The sequence below is a fragment of the Bicyclus anynana genome, chromosome Z (genome assembly GCF_947172395.1).
Source record: "Bicyclus anynana chromosome Z, ilBicAnyn1.1, whole genome shotgun sequence".
Taxonomy (NCBI): Eukaryota; Metazoa; Arthropoda; class Insecta; order Lepidoptera; family Nymphalidae; genus Bicyclus; species Bicyclus anynana.
The window spans coordinates 17955945-17976068 of record NC_069110.1 but is presented as its reverse complement, the minus strand read 5'-3'; the positions used below and the strand labels follow the sequence as shown (position 1 = coordinate 17976068).

The window sequence follows — 20124 nt, the reverse complement described above, 5'->3', positions numbered from 1 at the left end:
GGGGCTAACTTTATGTTAATTTTTAGTTTTGGTAAGTAGAAAAAAATATTATGGCTTGTAATACTCGTATATCTATACTAATATATACCAGTTATTATATGTGTATAATATAACTAGCTGACACCCGTTCCCGTTTCCGTAGGAATACGGGGATAATATATAGCATATAGCCTTTCTTGATAAATGGGCTTTATCAAGAAAGGCTATATGCTATATATTATCCCCGTATTACGTACAATCCAAATTCAAAATTCCTTTGTTTTAAGTAGGCTTATACAACCACCCTTCGGAAGGCAGATTTCATCATCAGGCAATTCCTAAGACTATCGTTTATAAGAGAAAACATATTACTTACGTGCACTAAGTACGTGTATAATGAAAACAGATTAACGTTTAACCAAACAAACAAACAAACACTTCAGCTTTATAATATCAGTGTAGATAAATGAAGTTTTTTTCATCTTTAACTCCTTGACTACGTTAAGTATTCGTGTTGTTGTAGGCAAAGTGTACTCGTGCGTCCATTCGGGCTAAGCGCACCGTACTCGTAGGTTCAGAACAGCGTCAGTCAAGAGACAGCGCAATAAATCAGCGCGGAATTAGACATCAGCGAGTGTTCGCTCAAGAAATATATCAAGTGGCCGGTCGCCTCGCTCGGGCATAAACAATAGTTGAAAAAACAAAACAGGCCTCGGAGATGGTTCGTAAAATATAAGGGACGTCCGGAGATGTGTCAAGATAGCGGGCGGCGCGGGCGGCGGGGCGCCCCCTGCGGGACCCAATTAGACGCACACCTTTGGGACATGTGCTCTGGATGGCGCTAACGCAGGCCCCAAAAACTCCTCGGGATGAGATACATCCGTTACCGTTTATCACTTTTTCCTTGTTTTTTTTTTTTCTCTCTCTGTAATCTGCATCAGTTTTTGCTGCAAGTTTTATCGTAGTGCACAAGCATTTTTTGTCGCTGTCAATATTGTGAGATATGGGGGCTTCCGAGTGGCGTTAGTGGTTTCAGAATGTTAGCAATTGTGCACGAGACAGATTTGGCGGAGAGTAGAGTAGGTAATTATGTGGAAGTTACACATGTGTGTGTATAAGACAGAGCGAGTTTTAGGAAATGCAAGTGTTTATGTATCAAAATATTACTAGAACCAAAAATAAAGGCCAAGTGAATTTAAAACAAAGGGTGATTCTACGGAACGGTAAATACAAATACTAGCTAGCTGTGCAGCCGCTGTTATGAAAACTATTCAATATCTAGGTATCTATACTAATATTATAAAGAGGAAAACTATGTTTGTATGTTTGTTCGTTTGTTTGATTGTAATGAATAGGCTCAAAAACTACTGGAACGATTTTAAAAAATTTTTCACCATTCGAAAGTTACATTATTCACAAGTAACATGGGCTAAATTTTATTTTGAAAAAAAAAACAGGGTTCCGTAAGATATTTGGGGTTTTCTGACACAAGATGTAAAAAATCAACCAGAAAAGTTACTTATTGTGCTTACGCTGTCTAAACTATAAACGATAGAACCATAAAATGTTCTAATTAATTGTAGATCTTATAAATATCTACAAAAAAGTCCGCGACACACCATACCTATCTATGTCGGGAGAGGCACAACAACCATTTTCTTATTTAAAAATCTTGAATTTTTTGTACTACATTTAAACGCATTTATTTTCTAAAGATATGGGTAGTTGAAAGCTTACATCGAGTTTAACGCGGACGAAGTCGCGGGCGTCGGCTAGTATAAAATATATATTACTTTACGTATTACGTGAAGTGTATGTTTTGGAGGGATCGTTGGTGGCCTCACTCTACATAGGCTAGAAAGTCAGCGATGCGTCGGCCATGTTTAATATACCATTGATTTTGCGAAGCGACATAGCTACTTAACAATTAATTAGAGTTTAGACAGTTCGAAGAGTCGTATATTAGACGTATTAGAAGACTCAAAGTCACTCAGCGGGCGATGGAGCGAGCGATGCTTTTAGTTTCTCTGCAGGATCGAATCAGGAATGAGGAGATCCGTAGATGAACCAAAGTCACTGACATAGCTCAGCGAGTCGCGAAGCTGAAGTGGCAATGGGCAGGCCACATATTTCGAAGAGCCAATGGACGTTGGGGTCCTAAGGTGCTGGAATAGCGATCCCGCGCCGGAAAGCGCAATGTTGGTTGACCCCCCACTAGGTGGACCGAGGACATCAAGCGGATTGCAGGAAGCTGCTGGATGCTGGCGGCTCGAGTTCGTTGTGCTTTGAGGGCCATGCAAGACGCCTATGCCCAGCAGTGGACGTCCATCAGCTGATAATGATGATTAGACAGTTTAAATGACGAAGGCGAAGTTCTTTAATGTTGCATTTTTATCTACCGTGAAATTACACAAAATATGCACCCATTTTTTTACGCATTGATAGAACTGAAAACTTACCTTAGTCCGTACAAGTTTCGCATTTTCTTTGCACATCTTCGCGAGAGCGTGGTACTCCCCCCTGGCTGCGCAAAGTATCCACTGCTTCTGTTTCGGGTCCAGAGGATCCGTTTCTTTGTGCTCCAGCTGTAAGGGAAACCATATATTTTTCTCCATAGTAAAAAAAATTCCATGTAGTTCAATAATGCCTGGAAATGGCATCATCACTGGAAAGCTAAGGCAATGCTTTCCAATGATGATGATGATTCAATGATGAATCCGGCCCCATTTACTGTGAACCTATTGAGCTTAAATAGGAATATGGAACAAACAGAATAGGATAGTTGACTCATATAAAATTTTAAATAAACAATATTAATTTGGATACATGGAATAAAGGTCCGAAATATATCGATATGAATAAATATAAGTTAAGGATATCATATAAAATTTAATTTTAAAGTTTTGTAATTTTTTTAAACTTCATAAACGTTGTCGTCCATTTTGTGACGTCACAATGTTACTTGATGCCACTAGAGGAATAAACTAAAGCATGTCCAATTTTATGCTTCTCTCAGTCTTGTTATTATACGGTTTAGTTACTGGTTTACGTGACATCATGACATGACAGCGTCTTGGCTCGTATTAAAATATGTATTTTAAAATTGATTTTAAGTATTCATGTTTCAAAAAGATTTGCTAATTTATTTTCTATACTTACTTTATAAAACGATAATGAATATTTTAATACCCTTTTAAATAAAGTGTAAATTAGCCTATTAATTGCAGGCAGAAATAAGTATGGTGATAGTATATACCTATCCGGATGAGCTATACCACTAAAGGTCTACTAAAACCCGTTTAACGCGAAGCCTTGGTTAATAATTTGTTTTAAACCATGACGCGAAAAGAAATGTTATAAGTTTGACGACTGCCTGTCGGTCTGTCTGTCAGGCTGTCTGTGGCACCATAACTTCCCAACGGATGAAGCGATTCCAATTTAGTTAGTTTTTTTTTATTAAAGGTGACTTATGCGTGACTTATGCTTGAAGAAAATCGGTGGAGCCGTTTGAAAGTTGTTGAGGGTGAAAGTAAGGAAGAGTAACCGAATGTCTGCAAATATACTCGAGTGGAGTCTCAAATGAAAGTGCACTGAAAGAGACTTGATCGAGAGCGTAATTAATAATTTAATTACATTGGGGGTTTTTCAAAATTCTCAATTTTATGTTATTAATGAATGTATTATTATGTTTACTTACTGATGCTCTGTCTTCTTCATCCACAGTCTGAAACAAAAAAATCGGATTTAGTGGCATGTTAAACTTAAACGAGCTTATTTGCAAAAATATTGGAACATTGGATATCTTTTTCGAGAGGGTAACACCTAAATAGCCACAACTAGAGCAGAGTTATAGGTAAAAAAGGCACTGGATATAGAAGTTAATGATAATTAAAAAAAAAAAATATACCGCGCCGTTATTTTTCGATTCTACTCAAGACTAAATCGTAGTATGCTTTCATATAGATAAATAATCTAAATACGATTATTAATTGCATGTATGATTAGGCCTTGTCCAATGTTAAATAATAAATATATGTTTCGAATATATACATTTCTGAACTAAAAAAACATCTTCTTTATAGATATAACTAGTGTTTTATTATAAAGATGCGATTAGCGTTAGGTAGGTAGCGTTACCTACGTATAACAGATGGAACGAGCTATGCTCGTTGTGTCTTTGCGTGTGAATCGTGAATGAGGAGATCCGCAGAAGAACCAAAGTCAAAGTCAAAAACCAAAACCGCCATAGCTTAACGAGTTGTGAAGCTGAAGTAGCAATGGGCGGGGAACATAGGTAGAAGAGCCGATGGACGACGTTGAGGTCCCAAGGTACGAGACGTGACCCCGCGTAAGAGTAGTGTTGGTCGACCCCCACCAGGTGGATTGACAACATGAAGCGAGTCGCAGGAATTCGCTATATGCAGGCGGCTCAGGATCGTGATGTTTGGAAGTCCCTACAAAAGGTCTATGTCCTGCAGTGGACGTCCATCGTCTAATATGATGATAATGATGATGGCATATAACAGAGAAAACTGTAAGGTAAAACTGGTTTATTAAAATTGTTCGGCCAATGTTAAAATTAAAATCAAATAGTGAAATATAATATAAAAAAATCTAATAAACCGAGAGCCTGCGGTAGCCAGACGTACCTAAATTTAGAAAGCTGAAAGTTTGTCAACTCATGTTCCTACCAACAAGTAAGAGCGGTAAATAAGTAAGTGCAGTCCATACTGTGAAGCACACGAATTACTCTACCAAATTTAAAGAAAGTAAATAAAATGTAATAAATCATATTTCGATAACAACAATAAAACTTCATTTGACATTTTCAAAACTGTACGTCATCACACACGCGCCTTGAGGCCTGTTGAAGACTCGATAACAAAAGATTACTTTTATAAATAAAGACGATATTTAAAAGTACACAATAAATATCTTAAAGACACATATAAATTAATCGGAACCTAATATTTCAAAATTAATAAATGAGTACTTATATTGTGAAAATAATATTTTGAATTAATGGTCAATAAATTCGAATTCTCCCGTCTTCGGGCTCGCGTCGGGACCATACTGGGCGGTGAAAAGCCTCAAGCGCCTCAAGTTCTACGACTCGATTCTCAATCTAAGGACTTTAGAGTTAGAGTTGATATTTGCTTGGCAACGTTGTGACGTTGTCGCGTCGATCGTCTGCGGGGCGCGCGTTGCCCAGCGTGGCCACTCTACCACCTGTCGTTACATATTTATGCGTACACTATCGCCGCACTGTTCGGGACTCCAATATTGACGAGATAACATCCTTAATGTGATGTGTTTGATTTAATAACAAGATTAGTTCGTACCGGCCTTTGGGTTCTGCGAGACAATTAACGGACGAGCGATGACCGACTTTGTAACACTTCGCCGTTTGATCACAAATAAGTGATAGTACGAATCACGAGCTAATGCAATCATGTGATCGAACGAGTGCCGTGATAGCCCAGTGGATGTGACCGCTATCATCGATTCGGAGGGCGTAGCTTAACTAAATCCGGTCCGGAGTATGCACCTCCAACTTTTCAGTTAAATATTACGTGTCATAAACTGTAGGAAACATGCATATCTGAGAATTTTCTTAATTTTCTACGTGTGTGAAGTCTGCCAATCTACATTGAGCCAGCGTGGTGGACTCTTAGCCTAACCCCTCTCATTCTGATGGATTCGTGGTCATGTTCAAATGTGAGCCGAAAATTGGTTGTTAATGATGAATCAAACGTAAGCGACTATTTTTTCAATTATCATTTTTATACTAAACCAGAGTGTATTCTGTTTCATATCCTAAACTCCAATTATGAAACTGGAAGTCCTTAAAAAAGGCATATATTTAGTAGTGGCAGTTTAGCCTATTAAACGTCCACTGCCTAATGGTGCATTTTGTTTAAGGGACCTTCAAGAAATAGGGAAACCACAGCATTCTAACCGTGACGACAGTACCTTATTTCTCAACAATTTGCCTTCTAACCTAATAGAAAAGACAAGAGAATTACAGTCTTTATTTCTAAAAACAAGTTTAAGCCCATTTGAAATATAGGAATCAGAATCACCTGACCATTTCGGAGTACCTACGAGTACATGTCTGTACCAAAATTATATTAAAGAAGAACATCACCTGTTACTATTTAAGATATTGTAAAGAACAAGTGGGAGTAGACACACAAACTATATTGATACGACGATGTATAGACGATAAGCCGATACAACAAGAGAGAGATCAAGGAGTATCAATGACGGCTTAACACGCAGTCTCAGGGGTGTAACATCTTCAAACTAACTTCCAATAATTTTCTCTGGACCTGACACTGCTTTCGAATTAAGGACTTGAATTTATCATTACGTTCTCTCTAATCCTCCTGCTTGTAATGACGCCATTGTCTCATTTTTTCATGACTTTTTATATACGTAAAAACTCACCAACATTCAGGTTAACAAGGGTTAAATATGAGAACTCTGCACTGATATGTTAGTTTAAACCGGAGTCACAAAAAGACAATTCATTCAATAACACAGGGTCCACATAAATACTGGCACACCGATATATGGTTAAACCGAGACTTTCGTACAGTTCTATTCGTATTGCAATCATCATTAATTGCATCGGACCATTATCGATTAATTGAGAGTCCTGAACGCACCAATCGGTACTACGGTTCTAGTGTGATTTATTTGAAGTGTCCTTCCGCAAGATTGCCGGCGCGCGGCCGGTCCATGGCCACTATATAGCTGGCATATAGCTAGCATATAGCTAGCATCTAGCTGGCATATAGTTGGCATATAGCTAGCATACAGTCTGCCGCTGTGCAGCGGCTACAAATCAGCCCTGTAGCTATTTATTGGCGCAATCTCGGCGCACTCGTGAATGGGTATAAACTTGCACATGCACGCCTTAATGGGAGCTGCTTTATGCTAAACGATAACCTAAATTCCGACACCGTATATCGTATCCGTATAGCCCCTGGACTCCTGCGACTTTCGGGTCGCATATCTCCGGTCGAAGGTAAAATAGGCTTCCGCATTTACATTATTGTGTTGATTTACATGGAATATTATACGTCTTCAAAACCTACATGTATTCTTATATATAAGCGAGTAAAAACTCTGTCGCCGATAGCTTTCTTGCGATTGGTTGCGTAGTTTGCAAAGCTTTACTGGATCCGATAGTATTTTACACGTTTTAACTAGTAGACTTTAACCCTCTCTCTCTGACTTTTCTATAACAAGTAAACATTTTGAAAAACCTCCAGTTTGACGTTGACAGTCATAAATTTAACTAGAATGTGCCAGAAATTATTTCCTACAAAAACAGAAAACAATTGAATATGAAAGAATATGTACCTACCTAAGCTAGATACCTACAACAACACTAAATTATCTATTTATTTGTTTATTTTTTCAATATAAATACAAATGAAATTCTTTCATTAGATACACCGCTCAGGTATGTTCTCTAAATTCAACCCCTTCCTCATAATTACCCTCCCCCTTCAAATAACCAATTATATAATACAAAGTTCTGTATTTTTCAAGTTAAAGAGCCTACACAGTTTGAAATATCCGCTTAGTTCCATTTTTAAAGGGAAGTAAGTTTGTATGAAAACTGTTTAATTAATAATTAGGTACAAAATTTCATTTAGTAATATTATTATTATGCGGGCTACAGACCTGCAGTTTTAACTGAACTGTTCAGCTGTTCAGTAAAAACTAAAGTTCTATAGCCCGCATAAGTAAACGTGTCAAGATTGGTACAGCAAGACTGTGGTCTCAGTCAACAAGTGGTATTCGGAACGTAACAGGTACGAGTAAGTATAAAAGTATGAATTCCCGAGACAAAGTGAGGAGCATTGATATTTACGAGCCAGTGAGAGTGGAGATGTATCGGAGCAGTCAGCGGCGGCGGCGCGTCGTGGGGGCCCGGCGCGAGTCGGCGGCGCTGCGGGGCTCCGCCGGGCCCGCGCCTGCCTGTCGCTCGTGCGGTTCACACGACCAAATAACAGGCTCGCGCTTGACCACTATCTCACCTGATTGTAAGTGTAGATGCGGCTTAACGTGAAAGATAAGGTGCGGCTTGCCTAGAAGACGTCTATTGACTATTGTCTTAAATATGCTCAGTAGGCTGATTTGCCTACACGAGATTTTTTGACGGCCTCCGTGGTGCAGTGGTATGCGCGGTGGATTTACAAGACGGAGGTTCGTGGTTCGATGCCCAGCTGGGCCGATTAAGGTTTTCTTAAATGGTCCAGGTCTGGCTGGTGGGAGGCTTTGGCCGTGGCTAGTTACCACCCTACCGACAAACACGTACCGCCAAGCGATTTAGCGTGTGGACTTTCATCCTCCTCCTATCAAGTTAGCCCGCTTCCATCTTAGATTGTATCGTCATTTACCATCAGGTGAGATTGTAATCAAGGGCTAACTTGTAAAGAATAAAAAAAAAGATATGCAGTTGTGCGCATGCTAGGCCTACGTCAACATTAACAAAACGTATTGTACGATTTCTAAGTATGTCAAAGAGGTGACTTGGAGTGGGATGTCATATTTTTATGTGTGACCATAGTGCACCTATATGTACTTTATTATCGTATAGTTACATTGCACTGATGCCTGGTGTTCACTTTCAGGAACATAATTACCAGCATATTTAATATATTACTAGCGGACGCCCGCGACTTCATCCGCGTGGAATTCATTTTTCACAAATCCCGCGGGAACCATGCATTTTTCCGGGATAAAAAGAAGCCTATGTGTTAATCCAGAGTAAAATCCATTTCCATTCCAAATTTCAGCCAAATCGCTTCAGTAACTAGCCGCAGCGTAAAAGAGGAGCAAACATACTTACACACTTTCACACAAACTTTCGCCTTTATAATATTAGTGTGAAGTGTGATAATGATGATGATGAAAGTGAACATGCATCAGTGTAATGTAGGTAATACGAGAGCCTTTACATCGTATATTCCTTAATCCGGTTATATCGCGAAATCCATTAATAGCAAACTAACTGTTAACTTCATCTCTGGCAAATTTCAAGTTTGTAGCATAAAAAATTAAGGACTTTCATACAAATTTACGAGAGCCTTTAAACCTCTTTAATCCGGTCCGATCGCAAAATCGCAAATCCGCTAAGAACAATTTAAACTACCACCCTGCCAAATTTAATTCTTGAACGTCAAGCGGTTTCGAGATTTCGTGATGAATGATGCATTTATAAACGAATTTTTGTAAACGAATAGTCATTCTTTCTAACCTTTCCATTCCATTTTATTCATTCCAGACTACTCAGCTGACATGTCAAATGAAAAAAACCAGTCGAAAACGCAGCGCTCGAATACCTACGCGCCATGGGGAAACAATCAGTTGTACTGCTAATTATGCAAACCCTCTGTAGTGAAGTGAAAAGAAAACAAGCAGGTCAGCATATTGCTGTTGTCTAATCTAAAACACATCGCGTACGTCACGCCCCCCTGGCTGAACACTTAGCACCATTGATATATGACACACAAGATAGGACAATTGTTGCACTTATTGAAAAAGTTTTCCGAAATAATAAGCTTTAGGAGTTGAATTGATAACTTATGCATTGGCAGATCCATAATAAATTATCTCTTTAAATCATAAAAATTATATTTATTTATTATTTATTTGGTCCACCAGTGACTGTTGCAGCATTTACACAAATACAATCTAAAAAAAAAAACACAAACACAAGGCTCTGCACAATCAAATGAAGGTAGACACGGCATGCACATTTCCGTAATATAATATAATATAATGACAAATATTATATTATATTGACAGACTACTGTAAGTATACCTATTTCTTTTAACTTTTCAATAAGGGACTCGCGTGCTTTTAATTTATATATTGTTTGTCATTGACTCTTGTCTTAAAGGTTGTAGGAATCAGGAAACGTAGACTTCGAAAGTTATTCAACTAATCACAAATGTAACCAAGGACTTTGGCCTAAGTTTAGTTTGAGTTTTTTAAGCCTTAGGCTAGGGTCCATGCCCTAAGACTCATCTAATACTCAAGAAGCGAGTGTATCCTTGATTGCATTTATTATATCAATGCCCCGCATTCTGGTAGGTGCAGTACGAATGGGAAAAATCGATGTATCAATTCAATTGTTTGTTTGTTGGCGGCATTACCGTTTCAGTCGTCCAGCTAATGTGTATCGCAATCGACAAGGCTCGTTAATTGCGTCGGCGAACAATGAGTCGCGTCACTCGTCCCGGCCACCAGAGCGTGGTCGCTATCGGGGCATCGGGGGCATTGCGCGTGGCGATCCCGGGAGAGATGTCGCTGGAGCCAGCAGACCAGCGACCAGTCCCGCTTCTCATGTCTCAGTAGCGTTACTTTTTTTTGTATCTGAGACGTTGTCGCCTCTTTGCTTCAATGACGTGATGTCTCGAAAGTGAGGGAAATATTTTACGTATTTTGTGACGATTTGAGAGCCATATTATCACAACGATTATGACCTCTGCTTTCGATAGGTTCGAATTCAGTACTGGCCATGCACTTCCAATATGTGAGTGCCTTTAATGAAATTAAATATCATTTGTCGCAAATGTTTTAGGAAAAACAATGTGAGGAATCCTGTACACCTGGAACTGCGTGAACGTAAACGTTTGTGAAGTTTGCCAATCGGCACTGGGCTATCATGGTAGTCTAGTAGCGTAATCCCTCTCATTCTGAGAGGAGACTCGTACTACCATGGGCTGTTAATGATAATGATGATTAGAGAATTTATGATCTATGTCATTCCAAACTAGCGGAAACCCTCCATTCTGTTCGCGTGAAATCTGTTTTTTAAAAATCCTGCGGGAACCATGGATTTTTCATGTAATGCTTTCCAGATCCAATTTATGCTATGTATAATTTCATCCAAATCAGCTCACCTAAAATTAACGATCAATGTTCATACGTAGTTGTAATAAGATGGATGTGGTTTAATCATGTTAACAGAGAGACTTTCGCATTTATAATATTTGTATGACTTCCAATTTGGTTCCAAATTATTATCAGTCAATTTTAACCGCTCAATACAAAGCCAGGCTTCTCTGCTCATTAGATGGGTATATGGAGCTCAGCACCATACGGTTAGCTAAGAGTCATATTAGGAGTATATCTGCGTGATCTAATAAGAAATGAGGAGATATGCAGAAGAATCAAAGTCACTGACATAGCTCAACGAGTCGCGAAGCTGAAGTGGCAATTGGCGGGGCACATAGTTCGAAGAGCCGATGGATATTGGGGTCTCAAGGTGCTAGAAAGGCGACCCCGCGCTAGAAACCGCAGTTGGTCGACCCTCCACCAGGTGGATTGACAACATCAAGCGAGTGGCAGGTATTCGCTGGATGCAGGCGGCTCAGGTTCGTGATGTTTGGAAGTCCCTACAGGCCTATGTCCTGTTGTGGACGTCCATCGGCTGATGATGATGATGACCTACCACATGTTGGCGATAATGTGATTAGGTAACGATCTCTGTCAGGCGTCAATGATAAAGTCCGGGACTAATGGGTTAACCTTCTTGGACTTCGAAACATTTTGGTCTTCCAAAAATTCTCATCCAGTCGAGCACTAGTTCCCAACTACGGGATGAGAGCTTCCATTTTTTTGGAGGAAATAAAGCTCATATCAAAAGTCTATGGCTTAATATAGAACTTGGTCGCATTACATAAAATGCAGTTCAGCTTAGGGCGGGTTGGCTTTTACCTACTTAATGTTTGATTTTGTAACGATGTATGTAAGTGATAATGACCGGAACCCGGTATAACGTGTTCGGAGAATGTATTCGTCACTAACTTTAGGTTGAGAATTTTTAGCACGATACAAGATTTGAGCTCCGGACTTCGTGACACGACAACACATAGACTAACCATTGGCAGCGAGGCAATTATATCCCAAAATTACGTCTCTAAAGTATATTGAAGTAGGTAATAACATTCGCTAGTGTCTGCAATTTTAAGTAAAAACTTTAATGTTTAAAGCTTCGACTAAGTAAGTGCTCAGCACGAAACTCAATCCGTTTTGACACGTGTTAGCGTTTTGTGGGCCTTTTACTACTATCGATGGCAATAGGATGTTTAATTTTAAGTCGGGTAGTGCCGTAAACTGACAGTAATGCTGCTACTACACGATGGGCCATAACTGGCCTGTTTGGGGGACATGGTAGTGACACTACTTAACATTTTTCGAAACGATTTGTCTTATTTTTAACCGACGTCCGATAAGGAGGAGGTTCTACATTCGGCTGTATGTAATTTTTTTTCATTATTGTATGTTCCGTCATATTTCCGTCATTTGTAAACCGATTTTGAATTTTTTTTTGACGTGACAACGTCTTATAATTTGCTCTGCTCTATGAAGGTTATTTATTAAACAGTATTTTAGAAAAACGAACATTTTCTTTTGAAAATGTTCGTTGCAACCATTCCATCAGTATTTTCTTATGACGTTGTGACATTCAACTATCGTCAGTAAACCGACCAGTCCAGGGTGGTCCTATTTTATGCATGTCAAGATTTGTTTATGGCATTCTGGAGAAATCGAGGGGAACTTTCCAAAATCGTAGAGATTAGTGCTTTAAAAGTGTAAAAATAATTTTATAGTGGGTAGTTAATAATGATGTTATATATTATCTATTATTTCAAATACTGATCAATGATCCACGTCTAGAAGCATATCGCTACTACCCACTTTACCATGATGTATGGCTGAAAAACCGAAAGCGACGTCATCCTAAAAACCATCGCATGTACCATAAGCCTTCCGACGCTACATGACCCATCATATGATTGTCACGATGACCAATCGTGTAATAGCAACATTAGTTCGAATGCCATTGATGGTGCATTCAACTTGCACTCAAGGAAAAGAATGTCTTTTCTATGAATGGCTTTACTCGATTTACATTACAAGGAGCTTTAAAAGAGCTTTATTGACTTGCTATTTTTTATTACACATCGTTTTAACAGCCTCCTTAATTTGATATACATATTAAGATCCTCCTTAACTGCTCTTGACATACATATATTTACCACATGGTAAACTTATAAAACTCAAATTTTGCATCGTGAGGTTAAAGGTAACAATTTGTAGAACCATGTGGCTGTTAAGTTGTACGAGTATAACTATTAATTAAGCAACAGTAAAAAATCAGTTGGTTAGTAACAATTTTTGAACAACTCCTTGTATCAATAACGATTCATCAGAAATTGTTACTAACCAGCTGTTTTTTACTGTTGCTTGATTGTTAAATAATAATTAATAGTTATACTACTTAACAGCCACATTGTCCTACAAATTGTTACCTTTAACCTCACGATGCAAAATTAGAGTTTTATAAGTTTGCCATGTGTTAAATATAATGTCAAGAGCAGTTAAGGAGGATCTTAATATGTATATCAAATTAAGGAGGCTGTTAAAACGTTGTGTAATATACGTTATCTCGTTCCTATGCCCAGAATTTTTTATTATCCAGTAACCCTGTTGGCTAACAGAATCAAGAATTTACGTAAATATAAAAATTAAGCGTCTCATGAAGATGAAGCTACTCACGAAAAATTAAGTTGATAGTAATCAAAATGCTCTTCGGATCCTGGATTGTAAGAACTTTCTGAAATATAAAATGAAGATCGAGGAAAACGATGAAAAAGAGAATGGGAGGTAAAGAATACTTGCGAATTTGGTGGTAGGCTTTATGGCAGGGACACCAGTCTATAGAACGTATGTGTTTTTAGTCGATAAGAACGGTTCTACGCAACACGGGTGTCCATGAGGAATTCTCCCCCTAAAAAAACAAAGAAGGGTTTCTTGACGGTAGTATTTCCCTAGATATGCTGTGTGCCTACAGTCTCCTAACTATAATTTTTATCATCAGCATGCATTGTAGGATATTTTGTAATACCTAGTAGCATCAATCGTAAATCGTTAGATGGTCCTCAAAGCGTCGCGGAATTGTCATTGGTTTCGCACATTGAGTACGTCACCACTCGTAACACATTTCTCTTTATTTATGTTGTGGCTTGTGTTTTTACACTTCCAAAATGAACACGAAGGCATAATTAACGGATTAATATAAGAAAAAACAGTAAATATTTTTTTAAGTCCACGTCCACTTACAGCATGCGCTTGTTACGTACTAAGATAAGATGTACGTGCACGTCTTTGAGTAATGACATAAAATTGTACGTCCTTTAGTATGGAGGGGCCCATCTAACGATTTATATCGATGCCTAGTAGTAATTGCTGCATACCTACTGATTATAAGTCTGTAGTTAGAAACTGGAGGTTCGTGCTACGCGTTAGGGTCTGCAAGCGTTCCATGTTAAAAGCTTAATTGTAATACGGACGGCGTGAAAATACTAATACGGGCGTACGTTGATGACGTCACGTCGCGTGCGAGCGGCGTCGCACGACAGTCGCGAGTCACGATACAAGCAACTTGCTGCGTGAATATTAATGTCGGTTTGACATTTCATATTACATTTTCGGTGTATTTTTTGTTATAAAATGCTAGCTGTGCCTCGATTTCATCCGCGTAGATTTTTGCCCCGTCGGAATCATCAATATCAGCATATTTAAATATGTAGAGCTAGACTTCTTCTTATTAGAGCTATATAGAGTTTAAACCCACCACAATGTTCAGAGTCAGCTGAGAATATACAGGAACAGCATATACCTATGTACTTTTATTCAAAGTACAGCAACTAATCGTTTATGAAAGTATATCATACATATATCACGTATAAATTCTAAATAATTAATTTTATGGTATTATTTTGTGCCTCTGAGTATATTATGTAGTCTGTAGCAGTGGCGAAGGATGGAATTTAGACGAAGGTAAGCCGTCCCAAAGTAAAGAAAATTCATACCTCTTGATATAAACTCCGGTTTGTCATACATCCATACACATTCATTACAATAACGAATACGTATATATGGATTTTTAAAAGAAAACTCGGCAGGAATCGGCCTGTATGGTCTCTTCGCCGCTGGTCTGTAGATGTACTGACAAATAAATGTCCTATTCTCTTATGTATATGTCACCGTTAGATTGTAAAATACGTTAGTTTATAATCTCACTCTTGATATTATAATTTGCCGTCATATTGTGAACTGAAAATACTGATTACAATTTAACATGTTATTTTTCTAACAGAAGTGAAACCGTTAAATTGTCAATCAGGATAACTTTACCATAGAGTTACAAAAATATTACTACTATGTACAAGTCAAAGAAAAAGAAAGAAAATCGGAGGGTTCTGATTGATGGGGGGGTGGGCACTTATGTCAGTCTTTGGGTATAATAAATAATAAATAAATATTTGAAGTCATAATACTTGAAGTACTTTATTTGACTGACATATGTGTTTCATTCTTAACTTCATGGACACAGAACGGTCAGCTGTAAGGCGACCGGCGCCGACCAATCAGTCGCAAGTTCGGACAGTTGACGTTTTAAGATTGCAATCGGTTCACTTCCGATAGATTATAATATAGCGATAAATAAAACGTTAAATTGTAATCAGAATTTTCAGTTCACAATAAGACGGCAGATTATAATATCACGAGTGATATTATAAACTAACGTATTTTACATTTAACGGTAACATATACACGGTAAGTATCCGTAACTATGTCAAAGTATTAAATAATTTGTGACGCGAACAATATTTAGGACATCAATCAAACGGACGTGTAATCTCGATGCATTAAAAGTAAATGCTAATTACAGCATCTAAATTAACTACACATATAATCGTGCTTGAAGTTCTATTAAGTGCGAATAGTTGAAACTTTATTGTTAAAGTTGTGAGCTAGAACCGAAAGTGTCTGTTTTGGTTATACAATCAAAGTCATATTATGGCATAAGGGTCTGAAATATATCGATATTAAGTATATTTAATAAAAGTTAAAGATTTCTTATAAAACATCATTAAAAATCATGTATTTTTCAAATTTTCCAATCGTCAAAAACGCTGTCGTCCATTTTGTTACGACACAATATTACTTGATGTACTACCTAATTGTTAACTAATAATTTTGTCAGTGCTTGAAGACAAAAGTTTTCGAACAGTGCGTGTTGCGAGTGATGACCTATGGTTCCGAGATTTGGTCGCTAATTATGAGCCTCATAAGAAGGCTCAGAGTCACACAGCGGGCGGTGGAACGAGCTATGTTAAGAGTATTTTTGCGTGATCGAATCAGAAATAAGGAGATCCGCAGAAGAACCAAAGTCACCGACATAGCTCAGCGAGTCGCCAAGCTGCAGTGGCAATGGCACGTAGTTCGAAGAGCCGACGGACGTTGGGGTCCAAAGGTGCTGGAATGGCCCCGTACTAGAAAGCGCAGTGTTAGTCAACTACCCACCAGGTGGACTGACGACATCGAGTCGCAGGGATTCGCTGGATGCAGACGGCTCAGGATCGTGATGTTTGAAAGTCGCAACAAAAGATCTGTGTCCTGTAGTGGACGTCCATCGGCTGATATGATGATGATGACTCAACTTTGAACATGTATTTTCATACAGCAGTTGTAATATAAAGTATCACTATGAAGCAACTAGAAAAAGGACTGCACTTTCGTCATGTCTTTTTAAGATTAATTTTGAAAAGTATCTCCCGATTGAGAAGCGGAAACGCGCGTCGGCGTCTATTTTGAGTTTGATTTATGCGACAGGATCCCGTAGCGGCGACGTATTATACTCCGACAATTATATCGTTTCCTATCCGAGATCGAGATTAACTGAATAGTCCACTGGTTATCCTTGTTAGATGCATACCAGTAGGTCTAAGATTCGAGTTCTGTTACATGTTTTTTTTTTCCCAAGAAATTTTCATAAGCACTCTCTGACGGCCTCCGTGGCGCAGTGGTATGCGCGGGGGGGTTTTACAAAACGGAGGTCCTGGGTTCGAACCCCGGCTGGGCCGATTGAGATTTTCTTAAAGGTCTGGCTAGTGGGAGGCTTCGGCCGTGGCTAGTTTCCACCCTATTATCGGCAAAGACGTACCGCCAAGCGATTTAGCGTTCCGCTACAATGTCGCGTAGAAACCGAGAGGTGTGTAGATTTTCATCCTCCTCCTAACAAGTTAGCCCGCTTCCACCTTATACTGCATCATCACTTACCACCAGGTGTGATTGTAGTCAAGGGATAACTTGTAAAGAATAGAAAAAAAAATAAAACCAATCTCATGTTAGGCTGCATTGTCACTTATCATCAAGTACACAGCCAATGTCCAACCGGTCGTTTAAAAAAAAATCTCCCACAGCTCAGTTGACCTATTCACTAATTTGGTCTTCATTAACAACCTATTAAAATAAACATCAAATTAACTAGAAATGTCATCAATCTACAGTATTATATCTACGAAGCGTTGTCAGTTGACACCGTATGCCACTTGTTACATAAAATCTCAATTTCGTTTAAGTCATACGTCAAAGTTAGTGAATTACCTTGCTGGCAACGTATTTAGAAGAGAAAATTACTTAATTTAATTTTGGGCACGTGGTTTGCTTATAAAAAGATAATACATTTACGCGCAAAATCGAGGCTTTCAGTTTACCCTTTAATTTATGACTGCATTTGTATTCGCAATGATCATCCCCCCTTTTTTATTTTTGATGTGCCCCGCGAGGGCAGTGGAGCTAGGTTAATTTGGCCAGCTCGTAATGTTTATGAAGCTGTTAAGCCGTAATATGTCACTTTTAGATGTTTGCACGTTTTGTTTTCATGGGATGAAACAATGGCCTTTAAATTTGAAACCCCATGAAAAATTAGAAGTAGGAGAACGGGCTACCAAGTATTAAAACTATACCCAAGTCCTACAGATATAAAAAAAAACAATGGAGTAGGTTAGGGTTATTTAAATTCGTTTCAGCCGAGGCGATATTGGTCTTGGATATTGGAGCCAAGGCGTGAGCTATAGTAAGGAAGCAGAGGCTGTAATTATCAAAGCGCATGTCATAAGACGTTTTATAACACATTTGCGAGGAAACACACTTTCTGAAAACGAATTTGCATCTTTGCCTGTTTTCATTAGATGACTTTTTGATACGCTTGTCATTTCTGCACAGAAAACGAAGTGCGCACACCAGCGTTTTATTTTCTTAGACGAATGCACAAAAAACGGCCAGTTACTAATAAAGTAAATTAATATTTTTGTGTTTGTGTGATACATGGTTGATATTTATTGCTGATATTTATAATTAAATTTTATCTCACAAAGTTAATTTTATTCATAAAATGTTGAGCACTTTTCTGATATAAAAACTCTTTGCCAAGATTTAAAAAAGTACCGTTCATTTTTAGACGGATGACAAAGGTTTATAAATATTCTTTTTTAAAAAAACAATTGAAATCACTTCATGCGTTCGGGTGCTATGTTGCCACAGACAGACTGACAGACGGACACGTCATCCTTGTAACACCCCTCTTTTTGCGTCGGGGGTTAAAAATCCATTTAATGCCATGTATCCGATACTTACGATGCGGGTATGTAGACGCGTATATTAACTCGTCATTTTAGCAAAACTATAGACAGCAAAATATTTTAATTTTGCCTACGGAACCCTAAAGCCGATCGATAAAATTGAAAGTGACGTCACACTGACCGCCACAGGGTCACGGCTAAGGTTTTACAATTCAATTACCTGCGCCAGGTGTAAAGCGCGACGTTTAACCGATGAACGGCGCGTCCCTCGACCGTTTATTATTCAAACTACTTTCTAACAAACGATATTCATAACATTAGTTATTTGTTAACTGCGTTTTAATATTTTGCTTGTATTTATAACACTAGAATAGTCTTGTAGATCCAGTTGGTTAGCCTGTGCAGCCTGTCTGTCGGTTTTTTACTGGATATACTTTGGAGTACGCACTTGGAACTTCAACATCTAGTTCTTAATTCCTCTTTGTACCATAGAATGGTAAAACGCCGCGAACGTTGGTAACTTATGTTGTGGATATCTTAACAACACTAAACGATTTCCACCAATAGTTTGAATTGCCCTTCTGACTTTATTCCAGACACATACTTGGAAAGCAAATAAAGGCATATTCTAGGTACCTAAGCGCTCTCCAACTTAGACTACATTACTGCTCCATCAGGCATAGCTGTAGTCAAGCGCGAGCTTATCTTTCCTAAAAAAAGGGAAATCAAAAAATCAAAATTTGTTTGACTCGACGTTTCAAAAGTGCTTGTTAAATAACAAGCACTTTTGAAACGTCGAGTTATGAAATACTGAAAATCAATTGTTTTCGTTACAGAGATAAACAATATCACTATAAGCTTGCATTGGAGCAGCGTAGTAGTCTTAAGCAAGAAACCCCTTTGAAATTAGGACAGACATTTTTTTTTAAAAGAATATTGCCATCTTTTTAAATGTGACCAATATTCCCATTCCCCTCCGACTAGTCGGGAAAGACTGCTTTAAGAGTGGGTACGACCATAGACCAACAGGGCGGGGATCGAACCACCACCTCAACTCAAGTTGATGAATCCGACCGCTCTTACCCTTGAGCTATTGAGGCATTTATAAAAAATTTTTTGAATAACCTACACAGACAGTACAGAATTCAAAAATATTATAATACTTGATCAATCATCGAGTACATGTAAATTTGTACGGAACCCTCGGTTGGCGAATCCGATTCACACTTGTCCGGTTTTCCTTTTATATTAAACCGTAAGTAATCGTATTATAATTCGGTGCTATTATTATAATATGGGTTCGTTCGTAAGCGCTTCGCATTTAGCCGTAGCAATTAGGTTTTATGTTATCGAAGTCGTATTATAATATATTTTTTTACATTTTACGGTACGCAGTATAATCTATAATTATCGGGATAGTGCTATCATTATGAACTACATCATAATTCGTCGATGACACTTTTGAATCACAATAAAAGTAGTCAGACAAGAATACGGCGTATTAACTGTCCGTAATATAAACATTTCGTTAATTAAACCGGTCATATAAAATGCTAAACACTAGCAGATGTCCTATAAACGTTGTGATGCAAAAAACGATGATTTTCTTTAAATTGTAGCAATTTTATAGTAAAGTGTTACTATATTTTATTCTAAGTAGTAGGTATATAGGATACAAAA

The 20124-nt window shown here is 38.3% G+C and overlaps 1 protein-coding gene across 1 annotated transcript in view; it reads right to left on the bottom strand.

Moving 5' to 3' along the window:
* The window catches only part of LOC112045729 (uncharacterized), a 77782-nt gene that overhangs the window by 50070 nt on the left and 7588 nt on the right, over positions 1–20124 (bottom strand). The window contains exons 3-4 of the mRNA XM_052890839.1: positions 3677–3703; positions 2439–2564 (exon numbers count right to left, since the gene is read on the bottom strand). Of these exons, the coding sequence (XP_052746799.1) occupies positions 2439–2564; positions 3677–3703 (153 nt within the window). The remainder of the gene's footprint in view (positions 1–2438; positions 2565–3676; positions 3704–20124) is intronic.